The 25,010-nt window shown below is 41.0% G+C and overlaps 4 protein-coding genes and 1 non-coding gene across 7 annotated transcripts; 1 reads left to right on the top strand and 4 right to left on the bottom strand.

Moving 5' to 3' along the window:
- Positions 1-121: 121 nt before the first annotated feature.
- Positions 122-11,675, bottom strand: bod1l1 (biorientation of chromosomes in cell division 1-like 1). Of its 3 annotated transcripts, none has more exons than XM_068326295.1 (30): positions 11,449-11,675; positions 10,827-10,951; positions 10,528-10,718; positions 9,918-10,403; positions 9,304-9,453; positions 9,014-9,171; positions 8,736-8,832; positions 8,086-8,212; positions 7,919-7,976; positions 6,026-7,835; positions 5,867-5,934; positions 5,579-5,717; positions 5,368-5,451; positions 5,249-5,292; positions 5,107-5,158; positions 4,968-5,017; positions 4,798-4,879; positions 4,629-4,696; positions 4,468-4,543; positions 4,268-4,314; positions 3,994-4,171; positions 3,641-3,714; positions 3,395-3,527; positions 3,196-3,248; positions 3,047-3,119; positions 2,837-2,916; positions 2,599-2,743; positions 2,342-2,459; positions 2,024-2,095; positions 122-793 (listed from the first exon to the last, which is right to left on the bottom strand). In XM_068326295.1, the coding sequence occupies exons 1-30, from the start codon at positions 11,563-11,565 to the stop codon at positions 667-669; spliced, it is 5,082 nt and encodes a 1,693-aa protein (XP_068182396.1). In that variant the 5' UTR covers positions 11,566-11,675; the 3' UTR covers positions 122-666. The 3 variants fall into 3 exon arrangements, with proteins under 3 accessions (XP_068182396.1, XP_068182399.1, XP_068182398.1); XM_068326298.1 differs by having other exon boundaries at positions 4,012-4,171; XM_068326297.1 differs by having other exon boundaries at positions 9,014-9,168.
- A 405-nt stretch (positions 11,676-12,080) lies between these two features.
- Positions 12,081-12,162, bottom strand: trnal-aag (transfer RNA leucine (anticodon AAG)). Its single transcript has one exon. It is a non-coding gene; the product is annotated as a tRNA-Leu (tRNA).
- A 584-nt stretch (positions 12,163-12,746) lies between these two features.
- On the bottom strand, positions 12,747-16,402 carry aurkb (aurora kinase B). Its single transcript, XM_068325971.1, has 9 exons — positions 16,318-16,402; positions 15,381-15,419; positions 15,113-15,194; positions 14,993-15,035; positions 14,664-14,852; positions 14,138-14,276; positions 13,773-13,921; positions 13,436-13,610; positions 12,747-13,083 (listed from the first exon to the last, which is right to left on the bottom strand). Exons 1-9 carry the CDS (start codon positions 16,321-16,323, stop codon positions 12,910-12,912), a joined length of 996 nt encoding a protein of 331 aa, XP_068182072.1. The 5' UTR covers positions 16,324-16,402; the 3' UTR covers positions 12,747-12,909.
- Positions 16,403-16,906: 504 nt separating this feature from the next.
- On the bottom strand, positions 16,907-21,148 carry LOC137602739 (lysine-specific demethylase 2B-like). Its single transcript, XM_068325724.1, has 3 exons — positions 20,809-21,148; positions 20,600-20,675; positions 16,907-20,079 (listed from the first exon to the last, which is right to left on the bottom strand). Exons 1-3 carry the CDS (start codon positions 20,907-20,909, stop codon positions 19,039-19,041), a joined length of 1,218 nt encoding a protein of 405 aa, XP_068181825.1. The 5' UTR covers positions 20,910-21,148; the 3' UTR covers positions 16,907-19,038.
- Positions 21,149-21,220: 72 nt separating this feature from the next.
- cops6 (COP9 signalosome subunit 6) lies at positions 21,221-24,848 on the top strand. The gene is made up of 10 exons (XM_068325855.1): positions 21,221-21,276; positions 22,106-22,231; positions 22,338-22,469; positions 22,724-22,812; positions 22,987-23,049; positions 23,148-23,195; positions 23,282-23,396; positions 23,677-23,769; positions 23,975-24,075; positions 24,372-24,848. The coding sequence occupies exons 1-10, from the start codon at positions 21,234-21,236 to the stop codon at positions 24,510-24,512; spliced, it is 951 nt and encodes a 316-aa protein (XP_068181956.1). The 5' UTR covers positions 21,221-21,233; the 3' UTR covers positions 24,513-24,848.
- Positions 24,849-25,010: the final 162 nt, after the last annotated feature.

Here is a 25,010-nt window from a genome sequence, read left to right as displayed (position 1 = left end):
TGAATCATGAAAGGATTCTTATTCCTCAGTTGATAATTTTCCACATTGTAAAACAATGAAGAAACCTTCTATAAAAGAGCAAACAAATGTTACCAACAAAGAGATTCTGATGAGAGGGACATCAAAAAGGAATATTTAATACTTTACATTAATGAAACAACACTTAACAATTATAGGTATCAATGCTATACTGATTGACTATAAAGGAATGAAAACAACATAGCTCTCCATTCAGACGCAGTTAAAAAAAAAAAAGAGTTGTATGTGAGTGTGTTCTGTTTCCCGTTCAATACTGCTGTTACTTCAATCAGAAATGGATATATATATATTTTAAAAATGACTGACCTATAAATATGAAGTATAAAAACAAAAAATTTTAAAAAATGGTTAACTCTTCCAGTCATTCACAGAATGAAAGTCCTACAATGGACACAAAACTTTTTAAATGTATTTCTATGTACAGGATTTACATTTAAATGCGTAACAGTTTCTGTAGAGATGAAACAAACCTCGTCAGGAACAGAGAAAGACTGTGTGACTCGGTTCGCTGGTTATTACTGAACAAACGGAGGAATGATGAAGTCTGATCAAAAACACATGGGGAGAGTGAAGAAGAACAGATTTTTCTTTTGGCGGGGGGCGAACCATTCCACAACAACCAAGGGTTTAGCGTTTGGCCCTCTTAGAAGGGGACTCCTCCAATTTCTGTCCTCCCCGAGTTCGCCCCGTGGGGGAGCTGGGCTCCCGTTTACGGCCTGCTTTTGACACCGCTGCTGCCTGGCCCCTCATCCCGCTGCAGGAAGGGAAACAAGGAGAGGGTGTCAGTTCATGTGGATAAAGTGTCACAGGTTTAGGTTCGAAAAGAAAATTTAGAGAAAATAAAAACAGTTCAGAAAATACAAATATTAACGATTAAAAGAAATAAGATCAATATGTTGAGGAAAAAACGGTTAATCGAGTCTGTTCCTTTAAATATACACTCAATTTGGTAAATTCATTTTACTTATATTTATTGAGTTTTTCAAACTAAGGACTCACAGACATCCTGGATTTGTAATGAAGACTCATCCGCAGAGCGGGCTCAGTGGTCGGGCTGAGCCTGGACTCTGTGGATATGCTTCTGGAGAGCAGGAGAATGTCTAAAGTTAAGGCTATCATGAACAACACCAGCCCCCCCCTACACACCACCTTCTCCCAGCAGAGAAGCACCTTCAGCGGCAGACTGCTGTCACACAGCGCCTCCACAGAGAGGCTGAGGTCCTCCTTCGTGCCCCGTGCCATCAGGGGGTACAATGACTCTCTCAGGAGGAACGGGGGGGAGGTGGCGAGGTCAGCACGGGGTTGAAAATGGATTTAATTTAATTTAAATTTAATTTTATACTGTTGTATATATATATATATAAAATTTATTTATTTATTTTTTATACTGTTTTATATTTTAATTCAATTTTATACTGTTTAGATTTTATTTTATACTGTTTATATTTTAATACTGTAATATTTTTAAATTTTGTACTGTTTATATTTTAGTTATAGTTTAGTATATAAGTCCTGTTAGTGCTGCATGTGCCTGTCTGTTAGTGTAATGTATGTCTTGTGGTATGTCCTGTGATGTCAGTGTTTCCTTTTCTCCTGGTGTTTATCCAGTATTATTTGTTACGTAATGCCTGAGCAGTGGATATATGCAATTTCCTCCGGGATTAATAAAGTATATCTATCTATCTATCTATCTAAGTCACAAATATTGGCATAAACCTAAAATACACTCATTATCAATCTAGTGTTCAAAAGTACCCGTTTTTATAGAAACACTAATATGACCTGTACAATGTGTCTAGATGTTAGATATAACCTCCTTAAAAACAGCTTAGTCATAAAGAATGAATTCATATTTTCACATTTTGGAGCTAACACCTCAAAAACATCACAAAATTCCGGGAAAACGTTTGATAAAATGTTCTCTTTCACAGAGCGCCGGTGTCCGAGCTGTCGGTCCTGGTCGAATTAAACAAGACAAACTCACCGCGCGCCAGCTGCGGCCTCCTCTTTACCGCTCTGTCGACTTGCCCGGGTGGATGGTTTGCTTGGCTTGTTTCTGAGGAGCAATGAAAACACATATGAAACAACGCTTGTTGCTTTAGTGTCAAATATTTCCCCGCCTTGACTGAATGGCGTTGGACAGCATTGACGCCTGCTGGGGCTTGGGAGTGCAAACGTTCAGCACTAAATCAATCATCACTGTTTGGATGTTAGATGAACTATCTGCGGGCGTGATGCTGACCAATTTTAAAGATTTAACTGATCAAATTATTTTGCGACTGAATCGGTACAACCAAGCTACCTTTCAGCCTCCAGGCGAGATGCTAAACGTGTGGTCGCTCTGGTCGCGGTGCCGTCCTCCCCCTCCTCTTGCTCCTCATTTTCACTTTCTTTTTCTTCGGCCAGCTTATCCTTTTTATCTGTGCGAAAAATGATAAAAGGTTTTGGTCAATTGTGATTAGAATAAATCAGTTTCCACAATCACTACCACAAAGCTTTCTTTTATATGTTTTGAATAAAAGTACTAGTTAAATTTTCTTTCAAACAAAATTTCCTCACCAGGACTCTCTGCGGCGGCGGCGGCGGCGGCGGCTGCTGCTGCTGCTGCTGCTGCTGCTGCGGCTGCGGCTAATGCCGCCTTTGAGGGCCGGCCCCGTTTCTTTGGAATCGTAACTTGGCCGACTTGAGGATGCACAGGTTTAACCTGGAAACGTAACAGATATTCAAATACCTACAATGTCTTAAAAACAAAGGATGAGATGCAGAGCCAAATTTAAAAAGCTTCCTGTCCACATACGTCATCTGGTTTCTTCTCACTGCAAATCTGCTCTTTGACCACTTCTGCACTTTCTGTCGGATTCGCCGTAGGAGAAAATTCTGGAAAAAGATGCCAAAAACAGTGATGATCAGCTAAATATTCTGTGTCTACATAACTGGACCACAAAGGACCTGTATTTCTATTGCAATTAAACTGTATATTCCTTTAAGGAAGAGTGTACTTCAATACCAGTGTTTGCATCAGGTTGTCGCTCGCTGCTCTCTTCCTTCTGACTGATGTCCTTCTTTGCCTCCTCTACATCCTGCAGAATTGGAATTTAAAAATATGACCACAGAACTGAATACTGAAGGATAGAGAGAGTGTTTAACAGGTCTCACCTCCCGAGGTTCTTCAGTTTCCTCTGATCTCTTTCTCTTCACTGCTGGATTACCTGCACGAAAGGAAAATAATTGATGAACATGAAAACGCCACAAAAAAAGCACGTGATGTGTGGCTCATTTATTGTTACGAGCTCCCGGACATTTTGAAGAGTCAAGATGGAAAAGGCCAATATGGTTTGGATAAAAACAAACATACGTGAGTCATTGGTCTCCTCGGAGGTGGAGGTTCCTGCCGTTTCAGTGTCTTCTGAAACAGACGTTGGACTGGCTTTGCTTCTTTCCCTCTTTGGACCACTGTCTTCCTCAGGTTTCTGCAGGTCAGACAAACCCTGTGAAGAATACAATGAAGGATCAGACGAAGTGACACCGGAATGTGTTTCAATGGAAATAAATGGCAAAACAATCTCACTTTTTTATATGTGTTCTACGTTTGCTAACATACCTCATCGCTCTCTGTTGGTTCTGTTGCGTTTTCATCGACGTTCTCCTCTTTAGCTTCATCCACCTTCTGATCATCTGGGGTTAAAATAGTAGAAACATCACACAAAACTGAGCTGAGACTCACGTCAACATCTCAGTTTAGAGAATCGCAACCTCTTCATTATAAAGCATGAGTAAACCCACTTCCTGGTAGATGTTTTTACAATAAAATCCTTTTCGAACAGAGAAATAACTTCTCTAATATCCATGGTAAAAATACCTGATGAGGTAATTACATTCTACAACATTCATGTGAGGTTCCGCGGCATTTCTACTTCAAACATTTCATTAATAAGTCAGTAGTGGCTGATTTACAGTATGTGACAATCTGACCAGCTTCAGCCGCATCTCCTGGATGTCTTTCCTTGCAGCTCATGGTCTCCTCCGTTATCTCGGGTTCTTGAGGTAGGTCCTTCCCTTCTCTCTCACTGGGTTCGGGTGATTGATTGTTATGTGGTGCTTCCGCTTCAGCAACTTTATCCTGATCTGTTTCCTGAAGAATGAAAGCAAGTTAAAGAGCAAATCCATCAGGAATCTAACGCATGCAGACCCTCATTGTGGTTTACGGATTTTAAAAGGTTGCATTTACCTCAGCTAATGGTTGCTCTTTGTCAATCCTGATGTTGCCCTCATCACCTTATTGGGCACAGAAACAGAAACGAAGACATTATGTCATAAAATGAGAATCTATACGTGAAACATCAATCTCAAGTCTTAAAAATAAGTACAACAAATGTAAAATAAACAGACAAATAGACAAATAATTTCTTAGGATTATAATAACGTTACCAGATTTGTTCATTGTTGAAACTTTGTGACTGGACAGTTTTCGTTTTCGTCTTCCCCTTCCCTCGGTCTTCTTAGCCTACATTAAAAAAGAAAGTGTTCATCCAGAGGACAAGACTGTCATCAACGCCTACAGTTTCGACCTGAATGTCAAACCAACTGACAGGCGTTCCCTTTTCGGACAAGTCGGATCCTTTCTCGTCCTCCTGGCTGTCTGTGCTGGAGACGTTACCTAAAAGAGTCGACCACACAGAAACGTTTGAGAAAGAAGAGATGCAAAGTTCAGTTCCAGTTGGAGACTTCTGAAAGTTGCTTTTTGGTCATATAACTCACTGGTCTGTTTGATCAGCTCGGATCGACTCTCCGGTTCAATCTCTCTGATCTCCTCAGTTGTCTCTGCAGTGTTTTGTTCCACCTGGATACGATTTATTAAAACACAGATCGACATTGTAATGAGTTACAACAACGTGAGATACGACATGCGGTGCATGGCTGATGCTTACGGATTGTTGATCACTCCTTTGTTCCTCCACCATCTCACTCTTGGCTTCACCTGGTGGGGAAAAGAAGAGCAAGAAAACGTTATCAATTGATCTAAATTCAAACGTTCACTAGAAACAAGAACAGATTACAAAGACTCACTATTATCATTTTCCATCTCTTCCTGGTTGCCCTCGTCAACAGCTTCCGCTATCTAATGTTCAAATGAAATAAACTTGAATTTTAGTCTTAGGTGAGACCTTCTGATGACCATTGAAATGTCTAAATAATGTTGGTTCCTAACCTCTAAGCTTGTTGTTGTGTCGACAGCATCCGTCTCCATTTGCTCTAAATTAATCAATGAAAGACCAAGATTACTAAACAGCCAAAAATGTAGTCAGTAAACCTGTTTCAAGCAGTCACCTTGAACGATGGAGATTTCTGAGTCTGGTTCAGCAGCCTCAAAAACAGCTGCAACTGCGCTTCCCTCTGTGGTTCCTCTGACCTCTGGTGGTTCAGTAAAGTAAGGGGAAAAAAAAACAACTAACCCTCAAAGATATTCCAGATATGTGTATCAAAACCACAAGAAAAGAAATTGAGAATTCAAGCCAGAATAACAGAGAAGGAGCTTTACCTTCCCCTCCCCCAGCTGCTGCTGCTACAGTTGGCGGCGGTGTGTTTTCACTCGGCTTTGTTTCAGGAGAAACATCTCCGTGTTTGGCTTTGTCTTCATTTAAAAGAGTCTGACGTTCATCTGAGGTAGATTCCTCCTCCTGTGAAGAAGACAGAGGAAGGATTTTTTTTCTCACTGTGGCATTAACAGCTTAGAAATGACTAATTATGATGAACTGACTTTCATCCAAAGAATAAAAGAAGTCATGAAGCAGGCTGAAAAGCGATTCTACAGCTTTGTATTCTTTACCTGTGCCGGTAACTCAGGCATTTCTGCCTTCACCACGTCCATTTCTTTGTCTGAAATTCCAGCTAATGCTAGAAAACAAATACAAATGCATATTCAAATAAACATTTTAACATGTTTAAGGAGCCAATGACACATTTTGCCATCACTGAATTTATTTACCTTCAGTGTTTGGCTTCTCTACATCAGTCTGCTGAGGCGCCAGCAGTAACGAATCAGTGGTGACGGACTCGGGCTCGGTAACTGCTTGAAGATGCTGTTGTTCTGCAGCTGGCGCTGAGGTTTCCATCAGGTGGGATACAATCTGAGTCACTTCCGCTTCTTCTCTGCCATCTTGGCAAACTAAGCTGGAAGACACAGCACTGTCAGGATCCATGGAGAGCAAAGTAAGAGCTGCTTCTTTCATCTTTATGTCTGCATCTTGCAAAATTTCGGCTGTAGCGTCCTCCTGGTGGCTCTCAGGCGGAAGCCTCGCCTCGGCCGATGTACAGATGTCCATGAGGGTCAGGAGGGCGTCGGCCTCGGCCGGCACTGCGGGGATCTCGCTGAGGCGTGACTCCATCTCCAACTCGGGAGACTCGGGTGTGATGTCGCTCAAAGCATCGCAGGTGTCGTCCGAGAAGGAGGTGGTGACGTATGTGGTGACCGGTTCAGAGTCTGTGCTGGCGTCTTGGAGAAGAACGCGCTTCCTCTGCTGCTCCTCCGTGTCGAGATTCAGAGGCGCCACCGGAGGCTTGGAAGATTTATCAGGCTTTTCGGTTTTGTCTTCTCTGGAGACTTTCTTTTCTTCTTGAGAGTCGTCCCTCTTTCCTAAGACTTTCTCTTTCTTTTCTAGTTTTCTCTTTGAACTCTTGCCGTCCACCTTCTCGTGGGGGGGCTCCTCTGATGATTTCCGCTGCTCCTTTATATTTCCTTCTTTCTTCTTGTCCTTTGTCACCTCAGGTTTGCTGATGGGTGCACCTCCCACGCTTTTCACCTCCGAACTCTGAACTTTATGATCAGTCTTTAATACCAAAGCAGTCTTCGTTTCTTCCTTAGATTTTGACTTTGATTTTTCACTGGCTCGTCCTTTTTCTGTTGACTTGACCCGTTTTGGATCTTTGTCAGTCTCAGAGTTGGACTTGTTGGATTTCTGTCCATCTTGATCAGCTTTGGCCTTTTCTTTCTCGCTGTCTTTATTATCCATTTTAGATTTAGATTTGTCTCCTGGTCGGTCCTCAGTGTGGCTTCTTGACTTTTTAAGGGTTTCCTTGGAGTGTTTTTCTTTCTTTTTGCTGCCTTCGGGCCCGGGATCCGTTTCACATCGATCCTCAGGGGAGCCAACAGCATCAGGGCGGAGTTGCTTAAAATCAGTTCTAGATGACATTTTCTCTCCTTTGGTCTTTTCCTTTTCTTTCTTATCTTTCTCTTTTTCCCTAATTTTGTCCTTCTCCACCTTTACCGTCTCCATAAATGGAGCTTTTGCCTTCTTGACAGCAACATCTTTAAGACCTTCATCTTCCAGGCTCTCTGACACAGGCTGCTTTTCTTCTCTTGTGATTCCTGCCATTTTCTTCTCACCTTTAGTCTTAGGCTTCTTCTCCCCTTTCTCTTCAGAGGACAGTTTAGAGGAAGCACCGTCAACCTGCTGAGGTTCATCTGCCTGATGTTCCATTTTTTTCTCATGCTTTTGTTTGAGTTTGGGACGTTCGTCTGAAAAGCTTCGCTCTTTACGCTCTTTAAGGTGAAGTTCTTTGCGAGACAGCCTGTCAAATTTCCCGAATGAACGTTGTTTGAGAGCCTCTTGGGATCCTTGCTCCAGGTCCAGAATAAAAGAATGTGTCCTGTTTTTGTCAGGCATCTTTTTAGCTTCATTGGAATCTTCTGAGATGCCTCCGCTTGTCCTCCGATGTCTCTCCTCAGTTGATCCAGATTCTGAAGCACTTCTGATTAGTTTAGGCAGTGGAGTCTTTGAGAGTGTTGATTTCACTTCCTAAAAGACAGATCTTGTTACAATTCATTACTCAGAGGACAAAACCTTTACTCATGTTGAAATGTTTTTATCATACCACATACCGCTTTCTTGAATCCTTCTGCATCTTTCTTTTTTTCTCTCAAAATTTCTCCTTCTTTCCTGAAGAATGAAATTCATGAACATATTTAGAAGTGTATAACGAAAGTTCACACAGTTTCTAGTTTTTTTAGGTAACCCTATAGCTGCTTTTTTTTTCTTTAAAATGTACCTTGAGTCTAGCTTCCTCTTCCTGTTGAGAGCCATTTTTTTCTCCAGAACCTTCCTTTCTTTGCGGGCTTCTTTGGCTTTGGGACCCTCCTGCCCAGCAGAGTCTCCGCCCTTCTGTTTTCTATGATCTGCAAAAATGTGTGCCAAGATACTTCAATGGGGACAACAGTGTTATGACAAAAACTGCACGTCATACAGTTAGCGAAAATATTAATAATCGTACCAGCACTTAGTCGGTTTTGTGATGTAAATTTGGAAGCACATTTCATGAGACACTTCAACCATTTTTAAGTGAAAAACACAAAAGGATTTGCTTGAGATTTTCCACCACACAACCAGAATGTCCATAACAAAGACTAAATTGTCTATCTTAATAAAAATGGTCATTTTAACTTATGATTGTAAACAGACAAATGGGGAGAAAGTTCTTCACAATCACACAGCAGGATATGATAAATTGAAAACTGAGGTATTCAAAGTTTCATTTTTATTATTATATTTTATTAATTCGATGTGTCATGAGTTTTGTCTGCAGTACATAGAAGGCAGTATGAGGAAAGATGAAAATTCATGGAAGAGGTGAGGTAACGAGAATCTCTGAGGCCAGGCTCCAGTCCAACCAGAGAGTGAACATGCAGGAGCTGGAAATACCTTGTTCTTCAGCCTGCACTGCTTTCTGTTTGCGCTTCTCCTCCATTCGCTCTCTATTCTGTTGCCTCTTGAGCAGCCTGTCCTCTTTGTCTTTGGCCTGCGAGAACACAGTTCAGGACAGGGAGAGGTGAAATGAAAGACACCAGTGTAAGGCCAACAGCACATCTAGAGTTCTCAAGTTTGTGGTCACTTTTCTAGAAACTTGGTGCAAAAATAAAGTGAAACAACAGAAGCTCTGATGTTGATCTACCTTTAATACTAGCATTAAGACAACTCACCGCAGATCTCCGCCGTTCCTCCACAGTAATTTCATCATCCGAGTCACTATAGTAACGAGAATAGAGGAAGGGCTTGTGAACGTAGGCCTTGCGGCGAGGTTTGCGATCTTCTTCTCCTGTGTCTCCACTGGTTTGTTTCTTTTCGACTTTTTGATCTGCTGTAAAAAATAAATCATGTTAAACAGAACAAAGCTCACAAATAAAATGTATGGTGTAGAGAGAATTTTTAATGTTTAATAAAACTGTTCACGTGAATATTTGTTTGAAAGACAGGGATAAAAGTATGAGACCATCTGATGGAAGCTCCCCTTCTTCGGATGACTCAGACAGAGGATCCTCATCCTCACTTTGTTCCTCGAATGACGACAGATCGCTGGTGTGGACGGAGCTCACCGTGATGTCGCTCAGGCCCTCCAGGTCGGAGTCCTCCAGAAAGTATTCTGCAGAGCAAAAGAATAACTTTCAGTACTTTGCTGTGAACAAACTTACAAACAAAAACACGTTAAATGGAGAAAGTTAAATTGCTGTTGAGATATTAAATGACTCCTATGAAGAAATGTTAACAGAGATCAGAGGATCAAATCCTCCACAAAAATGAAAATGTCCATCATAATTTCCCAACCTTCCATTAGTCCACTTTGACTTTTAGAAATCATTTATTTTGTCCAACTGCTGGTCTAAATCCACAAAATATTTATTTCATTAAGACCAACAATCTAAAAAAAAAGGTTGCTAATTTTTTTCAAGTTAAATCAACAAAGTAATTTACATTTTTACTTCTCACATTTTGCTCAACACTTTTCACTGATCCGATGTCCATGATAGAAAATTCCAGATAAAGCCCTTTAATGCCACTAGTTATGCTGTACTACAGATGGAAATAAATACAAAGGATTCAGCTCACCTTCCTTTATCCTTTCTCTGACTTTCAGCTTAAACTGACTTGAAGATTTTAGGAGATCTTCATCTAGTTTCTCCTCTGTGGGTTTTCCAGTTATTTTACAGACAACTTTATCCTTTTCCTCCTCCGTCACCTCTTGACTTGTCTCCTCCTCTTCAAGTTTCACTTCTTCAATTGACAGATCTTTTCCCAAATCCATTTGTTCCTGATTGTCCTCTGCTTTCACCTCTGATGCCTGGACCTCTGATTGGAGCTCTTCACCCTCTCCCAGCATTTTTCCGTCTTGGTGGTCGTCATCTTCTTCAACAAGACTCATGTCTTGTACTCCTTCCTCTGCCAGCAGCATAGAGTCATCTGAGGTTTGTCCTTTACGCCCTTTATCTGAGCCTGAGCTGGCTCTGACGCTGGCCTCCTGGTTAAGAGATGTTATGGTATCCAGAATGGACATGGCGTCGCTGGCTGAAGTTGTAGCTGGAGCAGATGTTGAGGCTGTAAAAATGTAAATATCACATATTTACTACATCAACGTAAAACAGAGGGATAATTACTAAGTTTTTCCCTTGATTCTTGGTTCTCTCATCTGTGTATGATGATGGAAGGACATGCTGAGCACCTTGCTCAGGAACGCTGTTGTCTGGTTTGGTCTCTGCTGACAGCGGCGGGGCTGGAGGCTCCTCAGAGCAGCTGCCAGGTGACAGAAATTCACGGACTAGCCTCTCAACCTGGGGCCTGAAGATGTGGTTGATTTTCGGATCCACCACCTGGGCAACAATCCTGTCCACTCCCTGCTCCAGCATCCCAGATCTAATGAGAACAATTGGACTTAACTCAGTCATCCTCGTACATGAACGTTACAAAGATTAACTCCTACTTTCTTATGGAGAAAACAAGAACCGCTGCTTTGCCACTTACTGAAGAACAAGTTGTCTGATGTTGTTTCTCAGCTGGTTCTTGTTCAAATGAGGGCTCCATGTGTGATTAGAAAGATGATTAGAGACAAAATTGTCCACTCTTTGTTTCAGGTTCAAATAAGCTGGCTGCAAGAGAAAAAGACGAGATGTTTTGTGTGAAACATAATCCAACAATGAGGTCATTTAAGGTGAGTGGTAATGTCTGTATATTTATACTTTCATCAATAGAATTTTAACTTAAATCTTTTCTGCAGTTGAGTTTTAACAACAGAAATGGGAAAAAAGGAGCTATTTCAGCACTTGTTATATTATCATAAACCAACAACAGGCAACCGACCCTCAAGAAGGCCTCTTCAAATTAAAAGTAATGGTTTCAACAAACTCTCTACCATGCAATATCTTAGCTAAATATGACATTAATCAATGAAAACCATTTGTTACCACGACAGAATAAATCCTGTAATCCTAAATTCCATGAATTCAATCGCAACATCTACATAAGACTTCCAGTAGCCTGTAGCTTTAGAAAACCCGATACAGATAACCACTTAAGACAGACTCCTACGTGAATGTAATGTTAGCATTTAGCTTTAAAATATGTCGTAAACGTTCGTTTTCCTCACCTTTGTGTCGACATCTGCCAGGCAGTCTCTCCTGAACTGGTCGAAGAGACCCTGTGATTTTAAATGACTGACGATCATTGAGACCAGCTGAGGGTCTCCGGGCGGTAAAGCAGCCATGTGTGGATGCTAAAATGTATTTGTGGTGTTATAATCTTCAACACTAACAGTACATCGGGTAATATCCAACTTGAACGCGCCAGGTCTCTGTTATAGATCTGGAACTTCGAAACAGGTTTGACCCGGAAAAACAATTTGTTTAGTCTGCTTACCCGGAAAAAGTTTGAACGTGTGCTGATCCTATCAAAATAAAGGTTTAGAAATCTAGTGCCAGACGCAAATTCACTATTTCTGCATATTACATCCACTCTTTTAGTTTCATTTTGCACTCTGTGATAGAAAATAATAATTTCATCACATTCCCGGGTGTACCCCCTGGACAGGACCGGATACCGACACCGTCGTAATCAATGTTGTTGATTATGTTAACTGAAGTAGGTACCGAAAGCACTGTCGGCAGTCTAAAGCAAGTTTTATATTTTTTAACGTAAAAGTGTACCTCACCTGTGAGTTGTGCTTCAATGTACTGCACAGAAACGAATACAGTACTGTAGATAAAAGGTGTACAAAACAGTTGGCAGCGGTGGGATTCGAACCCACGCCCCCGAAGAGACTGGAGCCTTAATCCAGCGCCTTAGACCGCTCGGCCACGCTACCGTGTGCGTTCACATTGACGATTTGTAAATTTGTAACAAAATATTCTGATTTTTGAAGCCACATGGAAACTTAGAAGGAGGATACAATGTGGCTTGGGTAGCAGTCGACGGTAGGGGGGCTCGACGATCCAATCCCCAAAGGGAGGTTGAGAGGCTCACCTCCACACAATGCTTTGCCTCTGGAACCCAACCTCTTGAGAGGGGTGGACTCCTCACTTTTCAGGTGTTGCCCAGGGTCAAAGGTGGCGAGCTGGTGTGGGCTTGCTTATAGCCCCGCTACTCAGCCACCACATGTGGAATTTATCCCACTGAACAAGAACTTTGCACATCTGCACCTTCAGATTGGGAACAAGAGTTAAACTTGTACTTCAGCCTATGGGCCAAGTGGCTGTGTGGAATACTTGGCCTACTGAATGTTTCTGAACGGGTGCTCCATTTTTGTTCTTGGGACCTCACATGGGCAAAGACGGATGGATGTCATCTAACAACTTTCCAATCAAAGATTCTATCCTTGTAATAACTGCAACGGTCAATTCACAAATATATTCATTCATTAAAAGTTCATAAAACAATTTACCGTATTTATTAGAAAGTTTAAGTATAGATTGAGAGAAACCAAACATGTCAGAATATACACAGCTTGTGACAGCGCAACAGAAGAAAGAAAACATGGTTCCTGCCCTGAGTCTGTTGAGAGGGACAGTTGATACACTCCTCACTGAGAGGTATGCAGGCAGGCTGGGCGGGCTCAAGATTTCTTGGCAGGGCAGATGGGTGGCAAGACTCGACGAGAGTTAGCGCGCACCCAAGGGTGGTCGATGACACTCTGTAGGGGCAAACGGTCGTTCGGGTTGTGGCGGAGTAGCTTGGAGATCAGGTCCCGTGCACCATCTGAGATCACTTTGGGGAACTTCAAATCCACCTATGAAATAGCACAATACGTTTGGTTCATTAAATCGCCAGGATTTTGTGTTAAAAAATTTAAATGTATTCATTGGGGATGCACACAAGTTTATCTTTAGAAACAGATATCCTTGCATTTTATTTACATTATTTTCTGCACTACAAGGCGCACCTAAAAGCCTATAATTTCTCGTAAACCTACAGTGGGCCTTATAATTTGATGCACCTTATATATGGATTAATATTAATACTGGTTAAAAACAAGATCGCTGCAAAAAAGAGATCTGTTTTCAAAAAGAGCTGGCTACGTGTGGACATGGCCATAATCCCTTATGCATGTGCACATGTAAAACAGAACAATTGACACCAACCTTCATAATTCTCTTGTAGGTTTCTGTGTGACTGGCAGTTTCAAAAGGTGGGTTGCCCACTAGACATTCATAACAGAGGACCCCGATGCACCATAGGTCCACCTTCTCACTGTGCGTGTGGCCCTCAATCATTTCTGGAGGGAGGTAGTCCAGTGTCCCACACATTGTGCGACGTCTAGAGAGTAAAGATGATGTGAGATAGGTGAGCAGAGAAAGTAAATATTGAGCAACAAGCAGATTGATGATGTAACATGAAACAGAGGCATGGGTTAGTTGTTGTAAGAACACAGCAGTGGGTTTGATATTTTAAGACTTTAATGGCACGATGATTCCTCACCTCAAAGAAGGGGCATGAACGGACCAACCAAAATCGGCAATTTTCAGCTCTCCACGATAACCGAGAAGCAAGTTCTCTGGTTTGATATCCCGATGAATCACTTTCTTCTCATGGCAATACAGCAGAGCATCAGATATCTCCTCCATGTACTAAAGTGTTAAGCAGATAGGATTGGGTCACAACAATAATACAAAACTAATTTTAAAAAATGTCAACACAAATATAGAAGCTGTTAAATGTAATCAAGCTCAGAGGTTAGACTGCCTCTGCCAAACTTGGTTCATAGACTAAAGTAATTATTAGTTCTACAAACTGTGACAGTATAAACTGAAAATTCTTCCACTTTAGGCAGCAATGAGTCTTACTGTGGCACTACGTTGATCATCAAATCTCCCACATCTCTGTAGCTCTTTGTACATTTCACCACGTGGAGCATACTCCAGCACTAAGAAAACCCTTTTTCGGTCATGAAAATAATTGTAGAAGCGCAGGATGTTGGGGTGCCTGACATGAAAAAAAGAGAAAGAAATGGCTATCAGGGTGAATTTTTGACAAACTAAAAGTAAAAAAAATTCTTGCCAATGTGTTCGAAACATAACGACCAAATCTATAATTTGAGCAACAGAGTTCAATAAATAAAAACTGAATTCTAGTGGTGTAGTTAATCACAATATCTACCAAAGGCTCAGTACAACACAAATTAACTTCTGTTTTCAGTGAACTCACGGCGTGCCAAACCTATAAATGATTATTATAATCGTCAGCAGACCGTTGTTTATATCCTGCAAGTAAATTAAACTAAGGAGTTGCCCAAAGGAACATTTCACCCAGAGGGAACTTTGAATTTCAATGAATTGTTGCAAACTTGAGAATATTTTCCATGATACTCACTTGAGATGTGCCTGAATCTCAATTTCTCTCCTGAGCTGATGCTCCACACCTTCTTTTTCCATCTGTGATTTGAACAACACCTTCAACGCCACGATGGCTTGCAGCTTCTTCACCCGAGCAAGGTAGACATTACCAAATTTACCCTTCCCGAGTGGTCGACCGATGTCAAAGTCTTCAATGGAGATTTTCCTATGGAGGAGTAGTCATAAATAAATAAAGACCTTCTCATGTTAACCATCCAAACAACAGAGGCTATCACCAACTTTTGTTAGAAAACATGACAAAAAAATGCAAAATGCACAAATCAAGAAGTACCAGTATATACATACTTCGAGACTAAGGAGGATGAGCCAACACACTCCCTCCCAGGGCCTGAAAATGATTAGATAGTCATTAGACACATTTCCATGGATGTCTGACTGTTACTCGTGTTAGGACAGTAATATTACCTGTGATGACGCTTCTGTCCATCTCTGTTCGTGGCTTCACCTGAACACGCTGTGGCCCTGGCATTGTGCTTGGGGTTGTGAACTAACATTAAGAAGCAAACACAGCAACAGGAATACATTGATTATTTTTTTTGGCTTAAAAAAAAACAGTTTACAATATATTCATAACCATAGCAACCATTTTTATGTTTTGATTACAGATGCTGATTATAAGCCTTGTCTTAAAGCAGTGAGCAAGTCTAAATATCTTATAAATATTACATCTTACCGTTCGCTGAAAAGCTCTTGGCTCATGATTTTCCTTATTCTGAAAAGAGACAGAATTGACATGCAGCATATTTGAGCTTCTCGTCATGTTACTTACAAATGCAGAACATATGAGATCAATATTAAGTTTAAATCAGGTATTGCTGACATACTTAACTAAGACATTTTATGCTAATCAAATGAGCATTTGTATTTCCACCTAATTTTTTTTCTGATATTTTACCTACTGTCAATTGAGTAGAATATTTACCAGTAATACATTTCAGTAGATGCATCTACAGCAATGCCACAAATTACCCTAGTGAGCTATTCCACCTATACTTATTTAAAGACATATAAAGTTATCCATCATCTCTGCAAACTGCACATTTGCAGAGCAGTGCACGTTTTGTTTCTGGTCTGGCATTGTGCAGATTCAACCTCATGTTGTGTAAAAAACAAAAAAACAAAAAAAACTACTGTGGACGGTTTTGTCTATAACGTAAAACACAGCACCTCAAAAGCTTTTCCAATCGTGGACAACACAAGACCATTTATTTAAGCCGAGTAGGATTGTCAGGTACTCATTTGAAGACTTTTATAATCACAGAAATTAAGTTCAAAGATTTAATTTTGCTTCATCTCTATTTAAAAATTATTAAAAATCAATAGGCTGGTTTGTACTGGCTTAAGTTTGCACCACGGATCGTGATTATCGTAATTCGGGGACCATCGAACACTTCTTTTATTGACGTTTACATAATAAATGCAGTTAGTGTGTTAGAAAACAATACAGCGCTACTGCTCGTTCTTGTGTTCACCAAAGAGGACGGGAAGCTATGCTAAGCTAGCTCAAAATAGATATAAGCGACAATCTGTCAGTTCATATAACTCTACATGATTAGCATCGCTACTCATCTGCTTCTTTGGTCTCATGTCACAATAAAAATAAAACTTACCTGCATCGTAGTAAAAATTTAATACATCGATATTACAGCGAAGTACGGGATCTATTTAATGAAACTTCCTGGCCGCCAACGTTTTCAAAAAGCCTCCTTGCACGAATGCAATTGGTCATTACGGGGACACAGCAAAGACTCCCATTGGTCAGAATGGTTACAGGAGGAAGCGTATGATTGGTGAAAACACGCCTCCAGTCGAATTTTGACCCGCCTTCTTCCTGTTGCTACGGCCCCCGTGCAACGCTTGCGTTCCAAACAAAGCCGCAACTATATACTGGTTTAACATTTGTATTGTCGTATAAACACAGTATGCATCTATTAGGTCTTTCATTATTACTATACATACAATATATATAAAGTTATTCTTAACCTGAATTATGGGATTTAATAATGCCGTACTATTGACAGTACAGTAGATCCACAGTATTCGCGAATTTGCTTGAGTACTTTAGAAAGTTCATACTGTCGCAGTTGATCGCTCAAATAATCCCCACAGGATTCTGTCGGAATGGCCAAAAGAAAAGGAATAGTGCTTTTTTAAAAGAGAAAATAAACAAGAAAAAAAGAAAGACAAAGGACACTCAAGGATTTTTCAAATGTATTTATTCAAAAGAATTTCTCATACAGCCTTGAAGGTGTAACTTTAACGTTTTAATGTTTAAAATTTTTAATGGTTAAAATGTGACAAGTCACATGACACAGCTCTTCCTGTTTTTGTTTGTTTTGCAAAACAAAGAGTTAAATTTTTAAGTCACAAACAGAAAAAAATCAGGTAACGAACTGGAACTTGATATTAACTAAATTATGTTATGCTGTTCCAACTGTAACATTACATAACAACACCTGCTTCTAATGGATATATTCTGAATGTACACAAATGTGAAACAGAATGATGGAACAAGAAACAGATGTCTAGGAGATAACACCTGTTTATGTCTTCAAAGACTTGCAACAACAGATCCATTTATTTTTCAAATTTTGAGGTTGAATTTTACAGACTGAATATAAAAAACTTTTTTTTTCTCACTTGAAGTGCATTGTTTTCATGTGAACAACCTGTTTTAAAATTAAATTCCATACCTTGAAAACAAGAAGGTGGTGAAGAAAATGGTGTAGGTTGGATGATATTAATTCACCTAACCTCAGATTTCTCTACACTGTGTACAGTAGTCACCTTTCTGATTCAAGCACGTCTGGTTCTCTGAAGCCACTCTACAAATCAAAGAGCAAAACTTCCTTGTGGTGAAATGATTGTTTCATCAGCACAAAGTACCTTAAGTTATCTGGTATGCTTTTAACTTTATTTAAGCCATAAAACATTTTTAATTTTCATGAAGACAGTACAATATTACAATATATAACTACAATAAAATGAACTTTTATTCGCGTCCGAAGGAAACTTGTGTCAGAACATCTTTGTCTAAGAACAAAAGATTTTTCTTGCACAGAAAGAAGTCCCATTCTTCTTCTGAACTTGAGAGTCCAAAAATATTCAGGAAAAAAGGGTGTTTCTTAAATCTGAAAAAGCAGGCAATAACAATTATCTAATTAGAGATAAACACTTAAGCAGCAGATATTTGTTCAAGGAATTCTGAATGTTTACTTGAAAGTCTGACTAACTGAATAGGCCTTAAACGGTGTCTTATTTTGGTGCTTTTTGTGCTATACTTTATATGAATTCATTGAGGCGAGTGTGAATAGAATAAAGTAAGTAAAGTAAGTATTGAACATGTAACATTTTTCTCACTATATTTATTTTTAAAGCTGCTACTGACACCAGATGTCAGTAATAACCCATGCAACCAACACATGCAAAGAAATCAAACCTTCAATGTCAATAAGTTATGTGTAATAAAAAGGAATGACGGGGAAAAAATAGGGAAGGGGAGAAATGGAAGAGCTCTCTCAAGACCTCGTAACCTTATTGCTACAAAACATACAGATGACATTGGTTACAGAAGGATTTCTAAATTTCTGAATATTCGGGTGCACTGCTGGGGCAATAATCCGGAAGTGGAAACAACATCATTTCACCATGAAAGGGGCACAACCAGCTGCTCCTTGCAAGATTGTTTCACAGAAAACAATAGGTGACACACGCAACAGCCATGCCCTGTACCCACGCTCACCACGCAAGACTCCAATGCAGAAGAAAATTTTGTTGAAGTGTGCTGCACAATATTTAGACAAGCCTGTGAAATACTGGGAGAATATAATCTGCTCAGATGACATCTAAACTGAACTCTTTGGATGCCAGAACACGTGTTTTTGAGGTCAAATAGCATTGCACCATACCAAAAGTTAAATTTAGAGATCAAAATCTGGGACAAAATAAAGACCAGCGTTCATAGACGAGGCAGACAGAACCTTCAAGATTTAAAGATTGTGTGGAAGAATGAGCCAGAATAACACGTGAGAAATACATGCAACTAGCTTCTCTATACAGACATCTTGAAGCTGATATTACCAACAAAATCTTTTGTATGAAGTTTTACTTTTGCCCTGTGTTATTCCAAAAATGGCGACATGTTCAATACTTATTTTACCCGCAGCATGTGATATATTCGAACCTATAAATGGGGAGTGCAGTTATATGCATGACACCATAACTTTAAAAAAACCTTTTGTCATTATTTAGTATCATACCACTACATTCCTACATATGCCTCTGTAACATACATTTTTCAATTTTAGTTACTTGTATACAGAAGAGCTCATTTACTCAGCATTAATCTGAACAGAGCAGTTGGTGAAAACTAGCGTGCAGGAAGGCAGCAGGTCAGCCAGTGAGCGACGCAAACTTGGAATGGGATCATTTGCGTCTAAGGTTCTGTTGTCATCGTTGCTGTTTTCGCCACCTTCATTTTCCTCCTTGTCCTGCTCCCCTCCACCACCGTCTTCCTCGTCCCCCGCCGGTTGAGACTGTCGAGGCTGGAAGATCACATCTAAAAACGTCATCCGCCGGAGCCCCCGGAGCAACCTGCAGCTCCTTACTATCTGCATCTCACTAAGTGTGCAAGCCCACAGGTACAGACCCTTCAGATCCTTCAGACGGCTGGCACAGAGCAAGCCCGGCCCTACCTCCTTACCACCTAGACTCAGCTCCTCCAGTCCAAGCCATCCTGCCCCCAGGCCAAGAGAGGCCATTTGTAACTGGTAACCTTGCCGTCCAGTGATTCCTATTTCAAAAAACTTGAGCCTAGACAGACCCTCCACACCACAGATGCCATCCTTGGCAGCACAGCTCCTGAGGCCATTGGCCGTCACACGAAAGGTGTCACGCAGCTCCAAACGAGTGAGCCTCTCCCACGTCGTCAGACTCTGTAGATGCTGGTCCGTGAAAGAGGGCACATTGTTAAGGACTAACCTCTCAATACCAATCCCTGATGGGGAGTTGGGTCGTTTTCTTTTGAGATCCTTTCTCTGCTTTTGAGCACCGACACTAGATGTGGCTTCTGCTTGAGCAGGAGCAGATGATGTAGGAGTCTGGTTGAAGAATTCACGAGGTAACTCGCAACCACACAGCTCCAGCACCTGCAAAGTCGGAGGTAGGAGCTGGCAACTGGCCAAGCCTCTCAGATCAGCATGCAGAAGATAAAGCTTTCTCAAGCGAGGGCACTTAGTGGACAAAGATTTGAGCCAAGATTCTGAGAGGAATGTGCCTCCTCGGGCAGAAAGCAACAGACCTCGCAGACGTAGGCATCTCAGTCCACAACCCAGGTACTGACGAAGCAAGAGCCAAAGTATGCGAGATGACACCTACCAAAGGAAGGACAGAATATGACATTTATGTGGAGGATGGAGGTTGAGAGCCACAAGACAGCATACATAACACATGTCTAAAACCATTTACTTCAATAGTAGCTTATATGGGAAACCATCATCTCAAAATCCTGAGAAATTAAGAGTGTCAATATGTTTATAAAAGTCATACATGGACAGGAATCATGTCATTCTTGACATTTTGTTTTTTGATGGTAACATAAAAACTTTGTATGACTTTGACATGACTGACAAAATGTTTCCCACGATTAAAACAAGATCAATGAAGTGGCTTTAAAAGACAGAAGGCTGAACAGACAGAAGGCTTGATTATGAATGAGATAGTAACACGTGTTACCAAAAACTTAGTGATTTAAGCTTTCAAGCAAATACTAGCTGTACAGTTGTTTTATGTTGTTGAATACATGTTAATGTGTACCTGGTGTACACGGTACAACGTATAGGTAGAATTCTTTGAAGAATAAAGGTCCAGCCTCATTACTAGTGACAGTCTTACCCCCTTCCATGCAGTCAGGTCGACAGTTCTCCACAATCTCTGATCTTTGACAAGACGTTTCCATCTCTTACAGACTCTGGAACAGCACCGCAAGACAGACAGATCAATCACGTGACCCGACCCACAACTAAGGCAGACAATCCCGACTTTAGGAAGAACAGGACGAATAAATGGTGAATTGCTGTTCGCAAAGTTACATTTTCCCTTACCTGCCGGCTCTGACGAGCTCACGCACACTCAAATACGACAGTACGTCAATTAAAATGTTTTCAGGAAAGTAGTCGAGATTACAGACTTTAAATTCATCCATTTTGTAAACAAAACTCTTCCAGCAGCGGACACGGACTGATTTCCGTACGCACAATGGTTGTGTTCACATCAGCGATCCCCAGGAAACGACGGCCCGTCAAACTAAAGGACCTAGCGGTTATAACCGATTACAGCAAATATGCTACATAAAGCTCCGCGTACAATTTCTAGATTGAATCCATCTATATTTCCATAAAACAATAAATAATTCTATCGCGACAGTGAAGCGACAGACCTGCTCCCCAAACCCCCCCACTAACAGTTATTGCCACCTATCGTCCGCTAAGCGAACGTTCCACTGCGCATGCGCGGTTTACCGGACAAGATGGCGACCAGCAATGGTGGAGGAATGGAAGTGGATGGGGCAGGCGAGTATTTCATCAGTTTCCTCGTTATTCCTGCTCGTTAATAACAGGGACTCGAATGCAGACGGTGACCCGTGTTGTAAATTAGTGTCACAAGTGGCCGTGTGTGACGCGTTTGGGATATCAAATGGGTAATAAAGGGGGCTGCTGACACAACGTACATGGATCTGGTGTAGAGCTGTCAGCGAATTAATCTGATGGGACGATGGACTTTTCTCATCCTGTTGCGCTGTTACTAAAGTTGGAATAAGTGCTGCGAACCTAGACCTGTGTGGACAGGCAAACCTGAGACAATCTCCATGACTACCTGCAGCTACAACCCAATTCAAATCAGGGTTGATCGCTGACGTTTCGTTGTCCAGAGATGATCAATAATCTGTTAATCTGTTAATCTGTGACGATCAGCAGTCTTCATTAGATTATATCTATGTTTTTTTTATTCTTCTTATCTTGGGTTTATTGATTAATTGTCTCGCGGAAATAATTTCCCAGCAACACGTAGTTGAATATATGAAAAGAGAGTAGAGATTAAGGGAATATAATTTTAATAATCGTTCATCCAGCGACAGACGAGGCAGTCTCCATGTTTTCATCGTTGGAGAATAGTGTTGTAAGGAATGCACACGTCACTGCAGACCAGCTCCTCTGATTGGCTCTAGTCCACAGCAATTACCTTTATTTATTTTAATGAATCTCATTATTTTCTAGATTAATTGATCAGTCATCAATACAATGTCACCAAAAACATAGAAGCTGATTGGTGTTCGTATTATTTAATTTAATAATCAGCTGCTTGTCTGTGTGTTGTTGTGACTTGTTTGTGTGACTGTAGCCAGCCCCAGTGTCATGGCCTCAGGCGTCACCGGGAGCGTCTCTGTGGCCTTGCACCCTCTGGTTATTCTCAACATATCTGACCACTGGATACGCATCCGCTCACAAGAGGGACGACCGATGCAGGGTACGTATGTGGACGCTATACACAGAAATGCAGCATGTGATTCGTCATGCGACGTGTAAATTTTTCTTTGGTTCCGTAACACGGTCTGTGTTTTATTTCCATTCAGTGATCGGAGCCCTGATTGGGAAGCAGGAGGGTAGAAACATTGAGGTGATGAACTCCTTTGAGTTGCTATCTCACACCATAGATGAGCGGGTGCATATTGACAAGGAGTACTACTACACCAAGGAGGAACAATGTGAGTGCTTTGTTAGTGTGACTTACACGAATGCGGCTCGATTCACAATGAGCGGTTTTCATGCGATGCGGTGTCAGCTGTTTTTTGTTGCTGCAGTAAAGAAAGAGTGTCACCGTCAGGACGAACCTTTACCTCACTTAACAAAACCCTTTCTAAAGAAACATTAGTGTATGATACAAATATTGGATTTACTACTTTATGATGAGTTGAGTGCTTGGTGTTGTATTTCTTCAACATTTTCTTTTGTCTATCAGTCAAACAGGTCTTCAAAGACATGGAGTTCTTGGGCTGGTACACCACTGGTGGTCCGCCTGACCAGTCCGATATCCATATTCACAAACAGGTAGACCAAACTTCAAATGTTCCTCCTTCGCTTCTCTCAGATCCGACACAAATCCATCCATAGCAAAAGCATAAATAATGATACCGACCACCTTTATTAACTTAGCATCAACAAGTATGACCAAGTTCAACAGCAATTTCCTTTGGAAATGCTTCCATTGTCTTTTCATGTCAGGTGTGTGAGATTATTGAGAGTCCCCTCTTCCTCAAGCTCAACCCAATGACCAAACACACCGATGTGAGTACTCCTGCTTCTCTTTTTTCACTATGTGCAAACACTGGAGTGACATCTTTAGATCTAGCTACTTCAAAATGTGTTTTTTTTTCCTCTTCCAGCTTCCTGTTAGCGTTTATGAATCAGTGATTGACATCATCAATGGCGAGGTAATCATTTGTTTTTCCGCCACACATACATCCTGTCTTCTAGAAGGGAACCAGTTTAATCCGATACGTGTACTTTGAAATGTTAGGCCACCATGTTGTTTGCTGAGCTGACGTACACTCTGGCCACGGAGGAAGCAGAGAGAATCGGCGTGGATCACGTCGCTCGAATGACGGCCACCGGTACCGGAGAGAACTCCACAGGTAACGGACTTGTTTCCTGCATGTTGTGGTTACATTACAACACTCTAAAAGTTGTTTTACTAACTGCAAAACACACAAACAGGCCCTGCATTCAAAAACATCTTCCTCTGATTTTATGACATCAGATTCTGTAATGAATGATGAATGATCCTCTGGTTGTCCTTTATAACACACACACATAAAGAAGATCAAAGTCCCTCCGTGACATGACCCATATTGCTCTGTGTCGTTGCAAATGTAGTTTGTTTGACACTAATGCCCCGTCTGCGTTCTCTTCTAGTTGCTGAACACCTCATAGCCCAACACAGTGCGATAAAGATGCTCCACAGTCGGGTGAAGATTATTTTAGAGTACGTGAAAGCCGTGGAATCAGGTGAGAGGATGGTGGGGCCTTTTAATGAGGTGGTGGGAGAAAAGAATGTGAAAATAAGTCCAGAGCACAGCTGTTCCTAAATTAGATGTTTGCTTTCCACACTTTTCCTCCATCAGGAGGCCCCTCAACAACACCTACATAATGACAGCGTTATGATGCTTGAAACTTGTTGCTTCTCTTCCTTGTTTGTCGTCACGTACTACAGGAGAGGTTCCGTTTAACCACGAGATCCTCCGAGAAGCAAACGCCCTTTGCCACAGACTGCCTGTCCTCAGCACCATAAAATTCAAAACTGACTTCTATGATGTAAGCAAGCTTTTTGTAAACTTTGTACAATTAATAAATAGTTTCTCCGAGCGGTATTTCTATTTCTAGGAATGCTTTTAATGTAAGTGAAGTTTATTTCTTTTCTTGTTTTTTAAATAAAGGTACAAAATGCTTCACACAAAACAACCTGTTCAGTTGATGGATGGAATTTGACTTAAAATCGACATAAACTTGAATGAATTAGAATCACTTATAATCAGATTTACATCACTGTCTCACTCTGATTGATAAGAAAGTGCTCTCTAATACCGCATCCTTTCCCCCCCCCTCTGCAGCAATGTAATGATGTGGGCCTCATGGCCTACTTAGGCACCATCACCAAGACCTGCAATAGTATGAACCAGTTCATCAATAAGTTCAACGTCCTGTACGACAGACAGGGCATCGGCCGGAGGATGAGAGGGCTCTTCTTTTGAGCCAGTGGGTCGCTGAAGCAGACAGAAGATGAGCACTGCTGTTTGTTTATTCCCCTTTTTCTATTTTTTTTTTTTGACCGGGTTATAATTTGTTCAGTTAAAGTAAAAAATAAAAGAAGCTGTCACTTTTCAAAAGCAGTTTACCATTGTCAACCACTAGTGTATCTAAAAGCACTTATCTACACTAATCAGTATGACATGACTCAAGAATTGTTCGGCTTTTTTGTTTTGGGAGGGTGCACAGAAATGACTCCACTGTACATGAACATTATTATTTTACCCTGTTTGTTGTATTGTTCGATGTTTCTGTATGTATTAAAATGATCTGATTTTTTTCATGGGATTTTGACACTTCTTCTGAGGCACGAAGGATGACAACAGCGGCGGTGCGCACGCACACACACACACACACACACACACACACAGCTCAAAGGTGTAGCAGCTTATGAAAACACACAGTGTGTTGCTGCGGCTTTATTGTCGTCTTTTGAAGTTATG

The sequence above is a fragment of the Antennarius striatus genome, chromosome 10 (assembly GCF_040054535.1).
Source record: "Antennarius striatus isolate MH-2024 chromosome 10, ASM4005453v1, whole genome shotgun sequence".
NCBI lineage: Eukaryota > Metazoa > Chordata > Actinopteri > Lophiiformes > Antennariidae > Antennarius > Antennarius striatus.
This window is presented reverse-complemented; position numbering and strand designations above follow the sequence as displayed.

Excerpts from the sequence above, each read along its gene's own strand:
- LOC137602739 (XM_068325724.1), bottom strand. The coding sequence starts at position 20,909 with ATGGATGAATTTAAAGTCTGTAATCTCGACTACTTTCCTGAAAACATT. Across the intron at positions 20,676-20,808 it reads GAGCTCGTCAGAGCCGGCAG|AGTCTGTAAGAGATGGAAAC; the intron begins GTAAGGGAAAAT and ends GTGCTGTTCCAG. Across the intron at positions 20,080-20,599 it reads ACCTGACTGCATGGAAGGGG|GTGTCATCTCGCATACTTTG; the intron begins GTAAGACTGTCA and ends TTCCTTTGGTAG.
- bod1l1 (XM_068326295.1), bottom strand. The coding sequence starts at position 11,565 with ATGGCTGCTTTACCGCCCGGAGACCCTCAGCTGGTCTCAATGATCGTC. Across the intron at positions 4,880-4,967 it reads AAAGGAGTGATCAACAATCC|GTGGAACAAAACACTGCAGA; the intron begins GTAAGCATCAGC and ends AATCGTATCCAG. Across the intron at positions 2,917-3,046 it reads ACAACCTGATGCAAACACTG|AATTTTCTCCTACGGCGAAT; the intron begins GTATTGAAGTAC and ends ATCTTTTTCCAG.
- aurkb (XM_068325971.1), bottom strand. Across the intron at positions 15,195-15,380 it reads CAAGAGCTTTTCAGCGAACG|TTCACAACCCCAAGCACAAT; the intron begins GTAAGATGTAAT and ends TCTTAATGTTAG. Across the intron at positions 14,853-14,992 it reads TCATCCTCCTTAGTCTCGAA|GAAAATCTCCATTGAAGACT; the intron begins GTATGTATATAC and ends ACTCCTCCATAG.
- cops6 (XM_068325855.1), top strand. The coding sequence starts at position 21,234 with ATGGCGACCAGCAATGGTGGAGGAATGGAAGTGGATGGGGCAG. Across the intron at positions 21,277-22,105 it reads AATGGAAGTGGATGGGGCAG|CCAGCCCCAGTGTCATGGCC; the intron begins GCGAGTATTTCA and ends GTGTGACTGTAG. Across the intron at positions 22,813-22,986 it reads ATATCCATATTCACAAACAG|GTGTGTGAGATTATTGAGAG; the intron begins GTAGACCAAACT and ends TTTTCATGTCAG.